General features: G+C 39.1%; 1 protein-coding gene across 1 annotated transcript in view; it reads right to left on the reverse strand.

Moving 5' to 3' along the window:
- PCNX2 (pecanex 2) overlaps positions 1-17,933 on the reverse strand; it is a 127,107-nt gene that overhangs the window by 76,741 nt on the left and 32,433 nt on the right. Inside the window, 5 exon segments of the mRNA XM_070733968.1 lie at positions 1,091-1,182; positions 3,548-3,658; positions 9,508-9,676; positions 15,707-15,739; positions 16,740-16,893. Coding sequence (XP_070590069.1) covers positions 1,091-1,182; positions 3,548-3,658; positions 9,508-9,676; positions 15,707-15,739; positions 16,740-16,893 — 559 coding nt within the window.

Below are 17,933 nucleotides of genomic sequence, written 5' to 3' on the forward strand. Positions count from 1 at the left end.
GAAGAGAGAAAGAAAATCAAAATCTAGTTTGAAACTAGCTCAACTATTTAAGTGGCATTTTGATATTGATAGAGTTGCCCTATTATGAGCTGTTATAGACACACAGTACAGTATTTTATTTTGAAATTCTCTGAGGCAAAACAGGGTGGGTTTTTTGTTTGTTTGTTTGTTTATTTTTTTAATTTATTATTACTTCTGTGCCGCCCAGTCCCGAAGGGACTGCCGCTCAGACACTATACTTTTCCGCCCACCCCCCCCAAAAAATTAGAGGGAACACTGGATAGCAGTGTTCCAATATCTCAGGGGTTGTCACAAAGAAGAGGGAGTCAAACTGTTCTCCAAAGCACCTGAGTGTAGAACAAGAGGCAATAGGTGAAAACTAATCAAGGAGAAAAGCAAGTTAGAACTAAGGAGAAATTTCCTGACAGTTAGAACAATTAATCAGTGGAACAGCTTGCCTCCAGAGGTTGTTAATGCTCCAACATTGGAAGTTTTTAAGAAGATGTTGGATAACCATTTGTCTGAATTAGCATAGGGTTTCCTGCCTAAGCAAGGAGTTGGACCAAAAGGCCTCCAAGGTCCCATCCAACTCTGTTGCTGTTGTTGTTATTGTTATACTTTTGACATTCTGGAAGGCCTTCAAAACCTGGCTATGTCATCAGGTCAAAATAAAGAATATTTGAAAACCTGGCTTTTCCTTCCATGCTTTGGATTATATCTCCTATAAGATTTCAGTCTGAAGGATTGCTTTATTTGGGTTTACATACTTCTTTTCTTGTTTTTATCATTACAGTATTAATATGTACTCCACCAAAAGTCTTACATAGTTGAATGACCACCCACCCATCCTTCATCATATGCCAAACAAAAAATATAATTCTTATTTGCAGTTAAAATTATATTCACAACAAACCCTGGTGTCTACTTCCTCCCCATTCTTCACGGCAGACCCTTCCCTTATGAGAATGGAAAGATAATGTAAATGTGAATTATATTCATACAGGTTCTACATATGGAAAAGAAGAAGAAAACAATACCAGAGTCACAAGCAATTCTAGCTTGTTTTGCCATCAGAATCACTCCTTCTTACCTTGACTGCATTGAAGCAGAATGTGTACAGGACAATTACAGCAATAAAGCTTCGAGAAATACTGTACAATGAGGAGTACATTCCAGCAGCAGCTGAAATACAGAAACCAACGTTTTTATCTTTGCATCTGGATGTAACTATTATAAGATAAATCGAAATGGTAAAAGCCCCCTGCCTATTATCAGAAAGGTCTTTTTGCCCAGATGTGTTAAAATAAATTAGTTCATTCAATCAGATAAATTACTGGACCCGGAAGACAAGAACACCAGCCTCGAAACACAAGTTAAGCAAAGCCACAAATGTTACTCTTGCATTGAGACCCAGTAAAATAATACACAGTGCCAGAGGAACTGGTTAACTTCAAGGAACTCTAGCTTGACAGCTGCCACGTGCTACAAAAAAATCAGCAAGTGGTAAGCATATCCACCCACTCAATGTAACTGAATGCTGAATGCAAGAATCTTGGGGAAATAAAGTACAATACTAAAACAACATTTTATTCTAAACATTGGTGGCCTAAATTGCAGGTGTTCTTGATTTGAAACTACAGCATACAGTAATACCTCGTCTTACGAGGTATTACTGTATACAGTAATACCTCGTCTTACGAACCTAATTGGTTCCCGGGGGAGGTTCGTAAGACGAAAAGTTCGTAAGACGAAACATTGTTCCCCATAGGAAACAATGTAAAATCAATTAATCTGTGCAACGAAAAAACTTCCGGGTTCGGGAGGCCGCCGAGAAGCCCTGCCGCCCAGCTGTCGTCTTTTAAAACAGCCGGGGGGCTTCTCGGCGGCCTCCCGAACGCCGAACCCGGAAGCTCGGGTTTGGCGTTTGGGTTCAGGAGAACGCTGAGAAGCCCCCCGGCTGTTTTAAAAGACGACAGCCGGGCGGCGGGGCTTCTCAGCGGCCTCCCGAACCCAAACTTTTGCCGAACTTCCTGGTTCGGGGTTCGGGAAGCCGCCGAGAAGCCCCGCTGCCCGGCTGTCACCTTTTAAAACAGCCGGGGGGCTTCTCGGCGGCCTCCTGAACACCGAACCTGGAAGTTCGGGTTCAGGACGCTGAGAAGCCCCCCAGCTGTTTCAAAAAGCAACAGCCGGGCAGTGGGGCTTCTCGGCGGCGGCGGGTTTGTAAGAAGAAAAAAGTTCGTAAGAAGAGGCAAAAAATTTCTGAACCCCGGGTTCGTATCTTGGGTTGTTCGTAAGACGAGGGGTTCGTATCATGAGGTACCACTGTATTTTGAACTTGCCTTGTGTATTTTGGGAAGTTCAAATTCCCATCTAATGCCATGAAGCTGCCCTCAATACTTTGTAAAGGCCTCTCACTATTCGTGGGGTGAGCATCAAAACATGCAGTTTCCTAGTTTCCATTGATACAGTGTGTAGGAAAAGATAGTGACAAATGGCAGATGGAGTAATGAAATACACATCACAATGTAAGCTCCATCCTTGAATCTTTGAATATGACATTGCAATGCAAATACAAAGGGGTAGCATTTTTAGGGGCTGGTATCGTTCATATTTTGGCATTTTCAGACTGAGAGTAAGGGTGCACTACTGGAAGTTAACTCCCATATTTCTGTTGCCCAATTGTTGCACTTTTTTTTGTTCCAAGGAGTTTAAGGGCACCAATGACAACTACCTATCTTACACTTTCCCTCATTAGAAAGCAGTCTAGCTGCCAGCCCCAGTGTTGCTGGGCAATTCAGTTTTCCTTATTTTAAATTCTAATTGTGTGTACAGTGGTACCTCTACTTATGTACTTAATTCCTTCCATGACCAGGCTCTTAAGTAGAAAAGTTTGTAAGAAGAAGCAATTTTTCCCATAGGAATCAATGTAAAAGCAAATAATGTGTGTGATTGGGGAAACTACAGGAAGGGTGGAGACCCTGTTTCCTCCCAGGAGATTCCTAGAGAGGCCCCATGGAGGCCCTTCCCTGCTTTTGCCAGCCCTGTTTCCTCACAGGAGATTCCTAGAGAGGCCCCATGGAGGCTTCTCGCTGCCTTTGCCAGCCCTGTTTCCTCCCAGGAGATTCCTAGAGAGGCCCCATGGAGGCTTCTCCCTGCCTTTGCCAGCTCTGTTTCCTCCCAGGAGATTCCTAGAGAGGCCCCATGGAGGCTTCTCTCTGCCTTTGCCAGCCCTGTTTCCTTCCAGGAGATTCCTAGTGAGGCCCCACTTTCAAATCTTGGTGGAATCGCTCATCCTGCTCATCACTGATTGCACCAAAATTTTCCGGGAAGTTAGACAGAAGAAAACTAACTACAGTTTTGAAACCAGCATGCCTAACTAACTATAAAAAAGTTCAAAAATCAAATTCAACAGAAATTGTGTTATAAATTGTTCCCCGGTGTTATCAGTCTGAAGTAAATAGGAATCCCAACTATAAAAACTCTCACCTAAATTCAACCAGTCCTGGATATCACATATAACCGTATAACCATATACTACAGTACTTACCAGAACCACCGAATACCAGTATATCTATCTGTTCAAGGATATATATACAGAATGTGTTGATTTGCGGGAAAAGACCAAGTAGAGAAATCACAGGAAAGCAGTATAAAAATCCTAAAATTAGAGATGGAAAGAGAAGGGATAGAGATAGAGAGGGAGAGTAAGGGAGAGAAAAAAAGATTTGGTTGGATTCAAAGAATTTACACATGAAGAATGCTGTGTGTGTGTGTGTGTGTGTGTGTGTAACTGGTGTCCCTTCTATTACAGAGTTATATATTAATATGTTTGTTTGTTTGATTGATTGATTGATTGGATTTCTATGCTGCCCTTCTCTGCAGATTCAAGGCAGCTCACAACAAAATAGGTACAAAAATGAAATGCATAAGAAATCTAAATTTCAAAATCAGATCTAAATACCCAATACAGTAATCCCTCGCTACTTCACGGGTCATCTTTCACGGATTCGCTATTTCACGGGTTTTCAAAGGGGGCTTAAATCCATTAAATCCATTAAAAATTTTAAATCCATTAAAAATTCATAAAATTCTTCTACAGTACTACTGTACTCTATTAAAGAAACTGGTAGGATATCACATGTAGTTCCAGCTAAGAAACATTATAGAATGACTGTTTAATGCAAAGGGTGGGTTTTAAAAGTCCAAATACTTGTTAAATACATAAAAAAAATCTTTCCTCTACTTCACGGAAATTCATTTTTCAACACATCCCCAGCAAAAAACGAGGGATCACTGTACATTAAAACAATCATCCACACTTATCCCATGTACATTCCAATCTTTGGCCGGAGCTAGGAGTAACTCAACAGCCCCAAGCCTGCCAGCAAAGGTGAGTTTTTAAAGCCTTGCGGAAGGCAAGGAGAGTGGGGGCGGTACGAATTTCTGGAGGGAATTGATACCAGAGGGCCGGGGCTCCCACAGAGAAGGCTCTTTCCCTAGGCCCCGCTAGGTGGCATTGCCTAGCTGACAGGACCTGGAGAAGGCCGACTCTGTGGGACCTAACTGCTTAATATGTACTAAAAGATGAAGCATAGTGGTTACAAAAATTTCCAGGAGATTATCTGAGGGAAGAAAAATGGCTCCTATCAGGCTCCTTCTTCTAAAAAAAAAAGCAATCAGAGAACTCTGTTGACAGGGCCATTGGGAATCTATAGAAAACTGTGTTTCAGAGATCTCCCAGATTACTTATTCCGTTTCTTAGGCAAAACATAATTCTGTTTCTGATAATCTGGTCTACAAACAACCATACAATTTATATATGGTATGTTTGTACGTATGTCTGCTTAATAATGGGGGTTTAAAAATTTTAAATTTTTAAATTATTAGATTTGTTATTAACTGTTTTATTGTGTTGTGAGCCGCCCCAAGTCTACGGAGAGGAGCGGCATACAAATCTAATAAATAAAATAAATAAATAAATAAATAAATAAATATGTTATAAGTTGGAATGGTGATATTTTTATTCCGATCTGTTGTATCATGCATTAGAAAACACCATCCAGCTTGTGACTCCTGCCGTAAGTTTTCAAAACAGTATGTGTATTTTTGTGCTTTACTATCTATCCAGCACACAGTTACAGTACTAAGCTTTTTCTTTCTGTGTTGAAGGGTGGCTTAGGATAGCACAAGTAACTTTGGCAGGGGGAGCCATGTAAGCTATTTTATTTTTGGAGCAATTCAACATTCATAATATAAAACGGTACATATATTTCAAAGTAAAACAATGGAAGATATTAAATATCTCACAGAGGAAGAATAAAGCTGTTTTAATGTGAAAATCAGCTTGAGTGACAAATCATAATTATTCATTTTATGCCAAAAAACCTCTTTTTATTGTAATGGGGAAAGAGATATCCCATTGTGCAGATTGTGTGTTAAATATGAAATATGTGTAAAATAGACTTCATATTTTACGGTCATCTACACCAGTGTTTCCCAACCTTGGCAACTTGAAGATATTTGGACTTCAACTCCCAGAATTCCCCAGCCAGCAAATGGTTGGGAAACACTGAACTACACAATGGATGGAATTTTAATTCAATGTAAAATGGCAAACAGGAGTTTTATACATGCAAAAAAAACAAACCACGGGTGGACATTTTTGCCTGCTGCAGCCTAAAACAAAGTCTCATAATTGAGATGTTGCTCAATTTAGTAAAAGCAGACTAAGTCTGCTAGCTTCAATAATATTTACTGGGTTATACCACTACAGAAACTTTTTATCAGTGGTTGCTATTACACTCCTCCCATTGATCTTTTCCCAGGCTCTATGTAGGGAGACAAACTAACATACCATATTTTTGGGAATATAAGACACACAAGTGTATAAGATGCACCTTAGTTTTGGCTCAGATAAAAGAAAAATAAGAACTTATTGGAGAGAAATTCATATTTATTGACTCAAGATCCTATGAAATATTTTTAATGAGGGGAATGCATATCCATCTATCCTAGTTCTGCTCAGCAACAGCAGAAAGCTGTAAGTTTGGATCCAGAGTACAAGGAGAGGAGTTAAGTCTTGGCTTATAACTCATTAATTTCAGAGGGAACAAAGCTCCACTATTATGCTGTAGGTCTACCCCAATGTTTTCTGGAATCCAGCTCACATGAAGAGTAATTTCTTAGAACACTAAGCAAGGAGTGATATGCTGGCTAAATAAGCATGTTACCAGGCAACCATGGGAAATAACTCAAATACATCTGCTAGTGTCAAAAGCTCATTCCTCAGCAATAAGGGAACAATTTGTCCAATCATTAAAATGAGAAATTAAATTGACTTTTTAAAAAATGGGGGAAAGCGAATTTGACTTGAAAACAAAACAGTTGATCATTGACAAGGAAGAGGCTAAGGGCCATTCTTAATTTGACACCTACCCCAAATTTTGAAACTCTATACAGGAAACAAATTCTAGAGTTTACAGTCTTGGTGTAACAGGAGAGTCTCAGAATATTAGTATCAGATAGCTAGATAGCTAAACAGACAGACAAACATTGATTCTGGTAACCACAGTTTATAGTCATATATTCAAAAATAGAAAAATGCTTAAACAAAATGTTAAGAGGAAAACAAATGTCAAAATAAACACCTCATAAGGCCATGCCAAGGTTGTAGACATTTCAGTTTCTCTCCCTCCAAAATTGTGCACATGTGGAAAGAAAGGAGTAGAGCACAGTAGAATGGAATGGAATGGAGTGGAGTGGAATGGAATAGGAGAGTTGGAAGGGACCTTGGAGGTCTTCTAGTCCAACCCCCTGCTTAGGCAGGAAACCCTATACCAGTGATGGCGAACCTAGAGAACGGATGCCACAGGTGGCACATGGAGCCATATCTGCCGGCACACAAGCCATTGCCCTAGCTCCAGCACATATGTGCACACTGGCCAGCTGATTTTGGCTCTGGAAGGACATTTTCAGCTTCCGGAGAGCATTTTTGCCCTCCCCAGGCTCCAGGGAAGCCTCTATAGCCTCAGGAGGGTAAAAAACAGGCCTACTGGGCCCCTCAGATGTTGGAAAATGGATTGTTTCCGGCCCCCAGAGGGCCTCTGGAGGGGCATTGGAGGCAATTTTCGCCCTCCCCAGGCATTGAATTATGGGTGTGGGCACTCATGCAGGCATGATAGTATGTGTGCATGTGCTTTCGGCACCCGAGGAAAAAAAGGTTCGCCATCACTGCCCTATACCAGTGATGGCAAACCTTTTTTCCCTCCGGTGCTGAAAGTGTGTGCGTGTGCACTGTTGCACATGCATCAATGCCCACACCCATAATGCAATACCCTTCTTGGATGTCATGCCCCCTGCACATGAACGCATGACCTTCCCCATGCATGCACGGGCGACCCCCCTCTTTTGGCCTCTCATCCCAGAACATCAGTGGGAGGGGAGAAAGCCTCCCAACCCCAAACAGAGCTGGGGGGGTAAAGCCTCCTTTCCCCAAATGTAGCTGGGAGGGAGTAAAAGCCTCCCATCCCCAAAAGGAACTGAGAGAGGGGGAAAGCCTCCTTTCTCCAAACAGAGCTGGGGGTGGGTGAGTAAAAGCCTTCCATCCCCAAAGGAGCTCCATTTCTCTTCTCCACAATAATTGCAAAAACAAAACATTATGGAAAGTGCTTGAAGACAGTTGGTACACAGAAAATGTAACCATGTTCCTGGCTGTTTCTTGTACTTTTGAAAAAATAATAATAACAATCCTTAGTAATGGAGGGATCATCCCCTTTTTCCTCCCACTTTTCTTGGACAGCTTTTTCTTCCCACCAGCTGGCCTCAAATGAAAAATGGTCCTGCATCAGTCCTTTCCAGGTGAGGACCATGGCTGAAACTCCTGTTCACATATGGCCGATACACCAAGCACTATTCTTAACCCAGAAATTCAATCCGATCTTACTATTTCATGTATTAGCTATTTGGGAATCCTCGTCATGCCGCAAAGCAATAAATCATTGTCTTTCAGAATAAGCCGAGACAGTTGATAAAATGGAGTCTTAAGAAATTAAAAGGACAGGAATCTAATCTTGGAGCAGGTAAGACGTTTTAACTGCTTGAGACAGAACAGCAAATAAAGAGTTGTTGAGTTGCCAAATAATAATAATAATAATAATAATAATAATAATAATAATAATAATCGCTCACATGCTCAGCTGCTGCAAAAAGATCTCACAGACTGATTACAAGCATAGACATGATGCTGTGGCACAGATGATCCACTGGAACTTGTGCCGGAACTACCATTTACCAGTGGCAAAGAACTGGTGGGATCATAAGCCCGAAAAAGTGGTCGAAAATGAGCAAGCAAAACTACTGTGGGACTTCCGACTTCCGACTGACCGAATTCTGAATCATAACACACCAGACATAGTGATTGTGGAGAAAAAGAAAGTATGGATCATCGACATCGCAATCCCAGAAGACAGCAGAATTGAGGAGAAGCAGCTAGAGAAATTACTGAAATACGAAGATCTAAAAATCGAGCAGCAATGACTCTGGCATAAGCCAGTGGAAGTGGTCCCAGTGGTACTTGGCGCGCTGGGCACAGTACCAAAGGATCTCAGCGGACATTTGAAAACCATCGGAATTGACAAAATCTCCATCTGTCAATTGCAAAAGGCCGCTTTACTGGGATCGGCAAACATAATTCACCGCTACATCACACAGTCCTAGGTGCTTGGGAAGCGCCCAACTGGTGATGAAATACGAAATCCAGCATAGTGATCTCGTTTGCTGTGTTGACATAATAATAATAATAATAATAATAATAATTATTATTATTATTATTATTATTATTATTATTATTATTATTATTATTATTAACTGTATCAAAGATCAGGCAAGCCACAAAAAATTCTGCTTCTGCTTGAACTCATTTCTCTAGAGCATAATGAGCTTTAATAACAGCTATTATACAATGCTCTTGTTTCAAGTAACTTAATTGAGTGTGGCAGTTTATTGCGTAGCTTCTAGACAGAACCTCACAATCTCTTAATCTTGTTGGTCTTGATCTGATGAGACCAAATATTACAAGCAGCTAGAATTGCAACAGACATGGCATATGGGGTTTGTGCTGTGTTCAGATCTACCTTCCAAAGTGATGCAGAAATGTAAAAAGTTTAGCCAAACACACCTTCTAGCCTGGCAACAAGGTTACATTTTATATCCTACAGTTTGTGGGTTTATCCTTGGATACTGGTTTCAGGAAGTTTTGTGATGCAGAAATGACTATTAATTATCTTAAATAACAGAGTTCCGATAGCTATGCCAGAAACATCATAATCATCCACTAAGAAATAATTAGTTTGCAGGGCTGGTAAGCCTATTATGATTTTTTTAAAAAAATAATAATCTATTTTTTCTCCCCTCCCCCCTTCTGTATTTGCAGATTGAAAGACACAAATGGATACTTAACAAAATAAAAATATTTGGAGAATTCTTCGTATTTTTGCACAAGTAACTCACCTATTACATGGTCCCTGATCACCTGAAATGATTCAGGTGAGATCTTCAGATCATAAACAGTATAACTGAAGGGATTTCTGGTTTTAGATCCTGCATCTAATAATAGAACAAGGCCACACAACAAGCTAAAATATATAGGCCGGCTGTATATTATCACCTGGTTGTGGCCCTAGAAAAGAAAGGTAACAGAAAAAATATTTAATATCAACATAAAATTTCAAATTCATAACTAACTGTGCACAAACTCAAGAAGTTTCAGTGCTTGCGTACACATCACATATCCCACAAAATAGATGTTAGAAATACATTTTATTTTAAAATCCAAATGAGTCCTCTACATCAAGATTTTGATAGCCATCTATACAATGTAGGCTCTAGTAGAACACTGAACCTACGCTCTGATGAGAATTCACTATTAAATTTTAATCTTGTTTATTGAATTTAACCCTAGAAATCCAATAAACAAGATTAAAATTTAACAGTGAATTCTGATTAGAGCGTAGGTTCAGTGTTTTGGGCTGTTGTCCGCATTGGGGGGGGGCAGTGGGGTTAGTAAGTTTATGTACTATTTATTGAATACTTTATATTTTTTTATTGTCCTTCCTTCTCTAGTATCTTAGTATGATCCTTAATTACTTTTAAAATAGGAAATATTTTAATTGGATTGTTACATGTTTTTTTTATCATTATTGTTAGCCGCCCCGTGTCTACGGAGAGGGGTGGCATACAAATCCAATAAATAAATAAATGAATGAATGAATGAATGAACGAATGAACAAACAAACAAACAAACAAACAAACAAACAAATAAATAAATAGTATGTTTTTACCCATAAACGTTTTAATCATTTTAATCATTATCTAGAACTGAACTTTTATAGCAATTAAAGAAAATTGAACTACTTGCCTAATCTGTTATCATACCGAACCTTGTGGGTTCAGTACAAAACCTTAAAATGTTACTGTGCTCCTCAACAAATAATGCTGTCTACCATTTGTCCTTTTTTTAGCTATTCAAATAATGTGACTTAATCAACTAAATGAGTCCAAGCATCTATTTGAAAACTTATCATGGTCGGTGAGCCATTCCCACTCAGTCACATGACCTTTAAGCCCCCCGCCAGTCACATGACTATCAAGCCACTCCCACCTGGTCACATGGCCGGCAAGCCACTCCTACCCGGTCACGTGACCATCAAGCCACACCCTCAAAATAAGCAACACCCGCAGTGTGGCAGTAAAAAAATTGGCAGCCCATCACTGGTAAGGATGTTTAATCATCAAGTGATTCAAGACACTGTAAAAGAATCAAAAATCCACCAACCATCCAAGAAATACAACCATTAAAATAAACATCATTTATTAGTGGCTTCATAAAACCCCATGGCCCAAGGTCCACTAGACTAGAGAAGCAAGATCTTAACTGCTAAGAATCACATATGTAGTGATAGAAAATAAAATCATCTCACTACATCTGCACTTCCCCAAACTCGGGAGATTCTTATGATATTATTCTTAACAGCTCTAGCAATGTCAGAAGATGTTGGCTGCTTGAGGGAAGTGGTGGAAATGACCTAATTACCAGAAAGTTCAAAAGGCCAACAAGGAAAAACTACTAGGGTGTGAATTTTCTCCCAGGAGCCTCTGATGTCTGACACTATGAAATCTACTTGTATTATGAAATAGCTGCTCTGTTTTCTAACATTCAGGAGATCTGCCTGTATTTAAAAGTGTATGGCTCTCACATGATAAAACACAAACAAAAGAAATTAAATATAGTTCTTCCATTACCTTCCTAACTAGACTTTAATGCTTAAGGCCATACAGATGAGGAAAATCATTACCTTGCAATTGTGTTTCCTTGCATTAGCGTCAGGTTGCCCTTGTCAAAATCCCCTGACTGGGATTCAGTGGTGAATTATAGGTCTGTTAACTCTGCATGGCTTAATTAGTTCCCCAGTTCAGCTCAACAGAAGATTCACAAATACAGTATGTTTTGGCTAGATTAGAATTTTTACTATTGACAAGAATGAAATCGTACACCAGTTCATTGCCTGCTACCAGTGAGAAGATTTAAATACCTTTTATAACCCACTAGGGGTTTAAAATTAGGCTTTTTTCTCCTGTCCTATATTTTAATGGATTTTTGGCATGATGCTCAGCAGCTGTGAACCTCAGAGAATGTTAGATGTTTACATAACAGCTTTAACCTTCACACTGATCGTTCTGATGAAATTGTGTGAAATATGGAATTCAGTAAAATGCCTGTCAGGCCTACTTTAATAAAAATGTAAAATAAAATAGATTACATATGTACATATATATTGACCTACCACCAGGGGTGGGCTGCTAGCCGGAACGCTAAATTGGGTTTGCCGCTGCTGCTCATAAGTGCTTGCACCTGTGGAAATAGCAAAATCATACACAGAGCCACAAGTGCACCCGTTTTGGCAAGGTTTTTTTGTTTCCACGCATGCCGAAACACGAGCGCATCTGCGGCTCTGTATGTGATTTTGCTATCTCCACAGGTGCAGAACCAAAATCGCGCTGGCCCCGCAAACACTCACGAGCCGCCGCGGCGAGCCCAGTTTAGCATTCCACCTACCCCTAACCATTCTGATGCATTTATTTATTTATTGATTGATTGGATTTGTATGCCGCCCCTCTCCGCAGACTCAGGGCGCCTAACAACGATAAAAACAGCATGTAGAAATCCAATTAATAAAACAACTAAAAACCCTTATAATAAAACCAAACATAAACACAAACATACCATGCATAACTTGTAATGGCCTAGGGGGAAGGAATATATTAACTCCCCCATGCCTGGTGGCATAAATGAGTCTTGAGTAGTTTACGAAAGACAGGGAGGGTGGGGCAGTTCTAATCTCCGGGGGGAGTTGGTTCCAGAGGGCCGGGGCCGCCACAGAGAAGGCTCTTCCCCTGAGGCCCGCCAAATGACATTGTTTAGTCAACGGGACCCGGAGAAGGCCAACTCTGTGGGACCTTATCGGTCGCTGGGATTCGTGCGGTAGCAGGCGGTTCCGGAGGTAATCTGGTCCCATGCCATGTAGGGCTTTAAAGGTCATGACCAACACTTTGAATTGTGACCGGAAACTGATCGGCAGCCAATGCAAGTCACGGAGTGTTGAAGAAACGTGGGTGAATCTTGGAAGCCCCACGACGGCTCTCGCGGCTGCGTTCTGCACGATCTGAAGTTTCCGAACACTTTTCAAAGGTAGCCCCATGTAGAGAGAGTTGCAGTAATCGAACCTTGAGGAGATGAGGGCATGAGTGAGTGGGAGCAATGACTCCCTGTCCAAATAAGGCCGCAACTGGTGCACCAGGCGGACCTGGGCAAACGCCCTCCTCGCCACAGCCAAAAGATGATGTTCCAATGTCAGCTGTGGATCGAGGAGGACGCCCAAGTTGCAAACCCTCTCTGAGGGGGTCAGTATTTCCCCCCCCCCCAGTGTAATGGACGGACAGATGGAATTGTCCTTGGGAGGCAAGACCCACAGCCAGTCCGTCTTGTCTGGGTTGAGTTTGAGTTTGTTGACACCCATCCAGGCCCCAACAGCCTCCAGGCACCGGCACATCACTTTTAACCTTTTCCCACAAATCCAGGGCAAGACTGATGTTAACTATCTGCAAAGTATTAAATGCCTTTGCCAAACAGACTTTAGTCTAGAAATGACGAAGAAGTAGAGTGAAGTACAAATTAAATTTTAGAGAGCAACCTTTCAAGTAGACCATGATAGTCCAATCTATTCAGATTTCAAAATCCATTTTCTCTTATAAAATATATGAACAAGGCAAATTTTGGTAACCAAAATCCCTTCTTAGCTGGTTCAAAATTTAGCTGAAATTTGGCATGGTGTGGCATGCCTACCATGAGATCTTCACTGTATCCCAGGACTGGAATTATTTAAAATCATGTATTGCTTTCTAATAATTAAGAATACTGCCCATATACTAACAAAAGCCTTAGAGCAGTGGTTCTCAACCTTTCTAATGCTGTGGTCCCTTAATACAGTGTTTCCCAACCTTGGCCACTTGAAGATATTTGGACATCAACTTCCAGAATTCCCCAGCCAGCATTCACTGGCTGGGGAATTCTGGGAGTTGAAGTCCAGATATCTTCAAGTGGCCAAGGTTGGGAAACACTGCCTTAATACAGTTCCCTATGTTCTGGTGACCCCCAACCATAAGTCTCGCTCCAATTCTCCCAACAGAGCTTTAAGCTGATTGGCAGGAAGGTCAGAGGGACACCCCCACTGTAAACACCTGATTGGTCGGATTGTAAAAATATGTTCTAAGGCACCAGAATAGAAGCTTTATTTCCTAACAACATGGGAAATTTGTCTTTTCCCATGGTCTTAGGCGACCCCTGTAAAACGGTCATTCAACCCCCAAAGGGGTCCCGACCCCCAGGTTGAGAACCACTGCCTTGGAGGCTTAAACTTTTTTCCTGTCTTTTCCATAGTTTAACAGAAATTCTGCTTTATAATTCTTGTGTTCTGTGAGCTAGATGGTAATTGGGTTTTGACATTTTCAATATTCCTGCCCTGGGAAATTATAGCTCTCAATATATCTTAAACTGAAATCTATTTCTGCTTATAGGCTGCCACTGTTCATTATGGAACTGATCCAATTTTAAAAGTATTGTGCTTTTGTTGAAGCTAGCCTAAGAGCACACTGTGAGCTGAAATGCAAGACGTAAATAATAAATCATAGAGCAATATAATCAGAAACAGAAGAACAATGCAAATATTTTTGCATCAAAAATAAAACAGCAACATTCATACCATGGTATAAATTATATCATAATGTTGGGACTGTGCAACCTCAATACAACTGAAGCCTAAACTCTCTTCCTGTGGATTCAAATTTTGCGGTATTGCTAATTAATGCAATACTGCATTGTGTTTTAGGTAAAGGATGAGAAAAGACATGATTTAATAGACAGGCGTATTTAGATTAAATCCTCCAGCGCTCTGCAGTCTGATTCAATATAAAACAAATTTATACTCTAATAATCACAAAATATTATATCTATAAAACTAAGGATTCAGAGTATTCCAGTATCTCTGTATTTTGGAAGACATGAGATTGTGGCACTACAAGAAACGTTAAAAGATTATTATATCATTAATGTCTACAATAAGAGATGGGGAAAATAATTAAAATGTAAGTAAGATTTAAACCTATAGTCCTATAACAATTTCTGTATTAAATATAAACTAGATTAGGCTGGTAATTGTTTTATGATTACATATATGTATGCCTAAAAGAATAGAATTCTTTATTGGCCAAGTGTGATTGGACACATAAGGAATTTGTCTCCAATGTATAAACTCTCAGTGTACATACAAGCAACAAATGATACTTTATGATCATAATCATAAAATGAAATTGTCATAAATCATAAAATACAAACAACAAAGTGATAGTCATCAGATGTTAAAGGAATAGATAAAAAGAAAAAAATGAGAAGGATAATAGTAATACAGCCCTTCCAGATGGTTTGATATCCTAAGCTAGGGCATAAGACATTGTTGTGGGAATTAGTTGTTTAGCAGAGTGATGTCCGAGGGTGGGGTGAAGGGTTGGAATCTGTCTTTGTGTCTAGTTGTTTTGGTGTGTGATGACATATAAAGTGTATATATACATTGGTACACATTTTAGGTTATTATATTACATATAATTTATATACTTTTATAAGCCATATATATGTATAAATTGGAAAAGTCAACTAACTTATAGAATAAATATTTAAATTAAAGGCCACTAACATCATACAATTATTTTTACCATAGTACATTAACAGTGCAACAATGACTTTTTTACATTTCTAGAAACCTGAGTAATGGGCAGCAAAGGAATATGTGGTAATGATCTAAGAAAGTAACTGAAGCCATTAGGCCAAAGACCCAGCTGCCTCGTTGTTTCACTCACACCAACAGGCTGTGCAAGGAGAGCATTCATTAAAATGCTATGCACAGCTCTGTTGTTTACTCTGTGGCAGCAATGTGTTTGAGCAGATTAATTGTTAATAATAAAGTGTTAGGTTCCAAGATGGAAAATTGAATAACATCCCAGAAAGATGGATTTATTTCAACTTTCAACAATTCACTACATCAACTGACCAAGAGGGAGCATAAACAATAAAAGGATATATCTGGTAACTGAAACTTACATGTATAGGTGAGGCAGGGTCAGGCTGAACACTCTGAAAATAAAAACAAGATTCATCATGTTAGCTATTGGTTTTGTTATCACAGAATCTCAAATAAAAACAATGGATTTCTCATCTATTTATCTTACTGTCTTGCTTTCTCTCTATGTACAGCTTCCTGTGCTAATACATAGCTAAGTAGTTGACAGTAAAACCAAAAAAATAAAATATATGATGAAAGTAATACATTTAGACAATATAGAATTGAATAACAAAGTTGGAAGGGATCTTGGAGATCTTCTTGTCTAGCAACCTCCTTAGGCAATAAATGACATGGCATAGCATGGCATAGCATAGCATAGCATAGCAGAGCAGAGCAGAGCAGAGAAGAGCAGAGAAGAGAAGAGAATTCTTTATCGGCCAAGTGTGATTGGACACACAGGAATTTGTCTTTGGGTGGGCACTAATCACAAAGCATCTGTTTTATGTCGTGTGTGTGTTTATATTTGAAAAAATCAATAAAAATATTAAATTAGAAAAAGGAATTTGTCTTTGGTGAATAAAGCCTCAGTGTATATAAAAGATATGATAAATCATGATCACAGTCATCATAAATACATTCGTCATGGGATACAACACTTAGTGATAGTCATAAGATACTAAATAAGCAATCAACATAAATCATACTAGGAAACTAAATAAAATAATATAAATAGTAAAGATACAAGCAATAAGGTTATAGAGTCTACGGAGAGGGGCGGCATACAAATCTAATAAATAAATAAACAAACAAACAACAAACAAATAAATAAATAAAAGTCATAAGAAGAAAAGGAAATAGGTAATAGGCAATAGAGATGATGAGAAGAATAATAGTAATACAGTCTTAGTAAATAGTTTGACAGTGTTGTGGGAATTTGTTGTTTAGCAAAGCGATGGCATGGGGCGGAGTGGAAACTGTCATTTTGTCTAGTTGTTCTGGTGTGCAATGCCTTATAATGTCATTTTGAAGGTAGAAGTTGAAACAATTTATATCCAGGGTGTCAGGTATTACCTTTAAGAGAGAGTATTGACAGCTTGCCATGATAAGACAGAACAGGAGTATCCAAATGTCTTTACAAAAACCTTGGTTCATGATTAGAAAGCCCAGAAAAGAAACAAGGATTACTAGAAGAACTGCCAAAACATTTTCCTTGACATTTTCTGTCCTGTAAAAATAAAAGATTGATATATTTTCAAAAGCAGAATAATAAATGTACCATTTCTATATAGGCTTATAAATTGAAGTCATATCAATTTATCATAAATGTACTTCATTTTTCCAAGATGTCCCTATGAAGGCCTCATGGTTCTACAGGGGTCAACTTTACCTGGTATTCATGGCATTCTCTGTATAGTCTTACTGGTAAGAAAAATATTTTTACAAAAGGTAAAAAAAAATGCTTATTTTCTTTGCAGAGATTAAAAATATGTATCTCTGAAACAGATTACTTAATAAATGGGCTTACTGACAATTTTTCTGTTACAAAATCAGTACGTAAACTTAAACATTTAAAAAGTGCAATTTAGTAAAAATGATACAAAGAAATACAAAGGGGTCAACAGTGAAAACCAAAATTTTATCATTCCTCCCTCCATCCATCCATCCATCCATCCATCCATCCATCCATCCATCCATCCATCTATCTATCTATCTATCTATCTATCTATCATCTATTCAGTGTCTTGACAATTGATGGCATAAAAATGGTTGTAAATCAATTCAATAAATAAAAAACTGGATTAGAAACACATTAATAACTAGCAACGAAAGAAATAGGTTTTGTTGGTAACTGCTCTTCAGAGATCAGACGCCCTAATCTATATGCAGCCATCGAAAATACACTCAATCTCATATCTCTCCTAATGTTAGGAATTCATTTCTAAGGTTACAGATAGAATACAAATGAGAGGACAACTAAAATGCATCATCTAATATCCAACATGTAATTTAACAGATCCGCCTTTCTATTTCCATGGTTGCTTAGAACAGTGATTTTCAACCTTTTTTGAGCTGCGGCACATTTTTTACATTTACAAAATCCTGGGGCACACCACCAACCAAAATGACACAAAATGACACCCTAAGACACTCTCCTCTCTTTTTCCACCCCTGTCTTCTCCCCACCCTTGTGTGTGTGTGTGTGTGTATACACACTCTTGAACCATTTCCAAAAACAGGTGAGGGCTGGGTTTTTTCTCTTATTCT

The sequence above is a fragment of the Erythrolamprus reginae genome, chromosome 1 (assembly GCF_031021105.1).
Source record: "Erythrolamprus reginae isolate rEryReg1 chromosome 1, rEryReg1.hap1, whole genome shotgun sequence".
Taxonomy (NCBI): domain Eukaryota; kingdom Metazoa; phylum Chordata; class Lepidosauria; order Squamata; family Dipsadidae; genus Erythrolamprus; species Erythrolamprus reginae.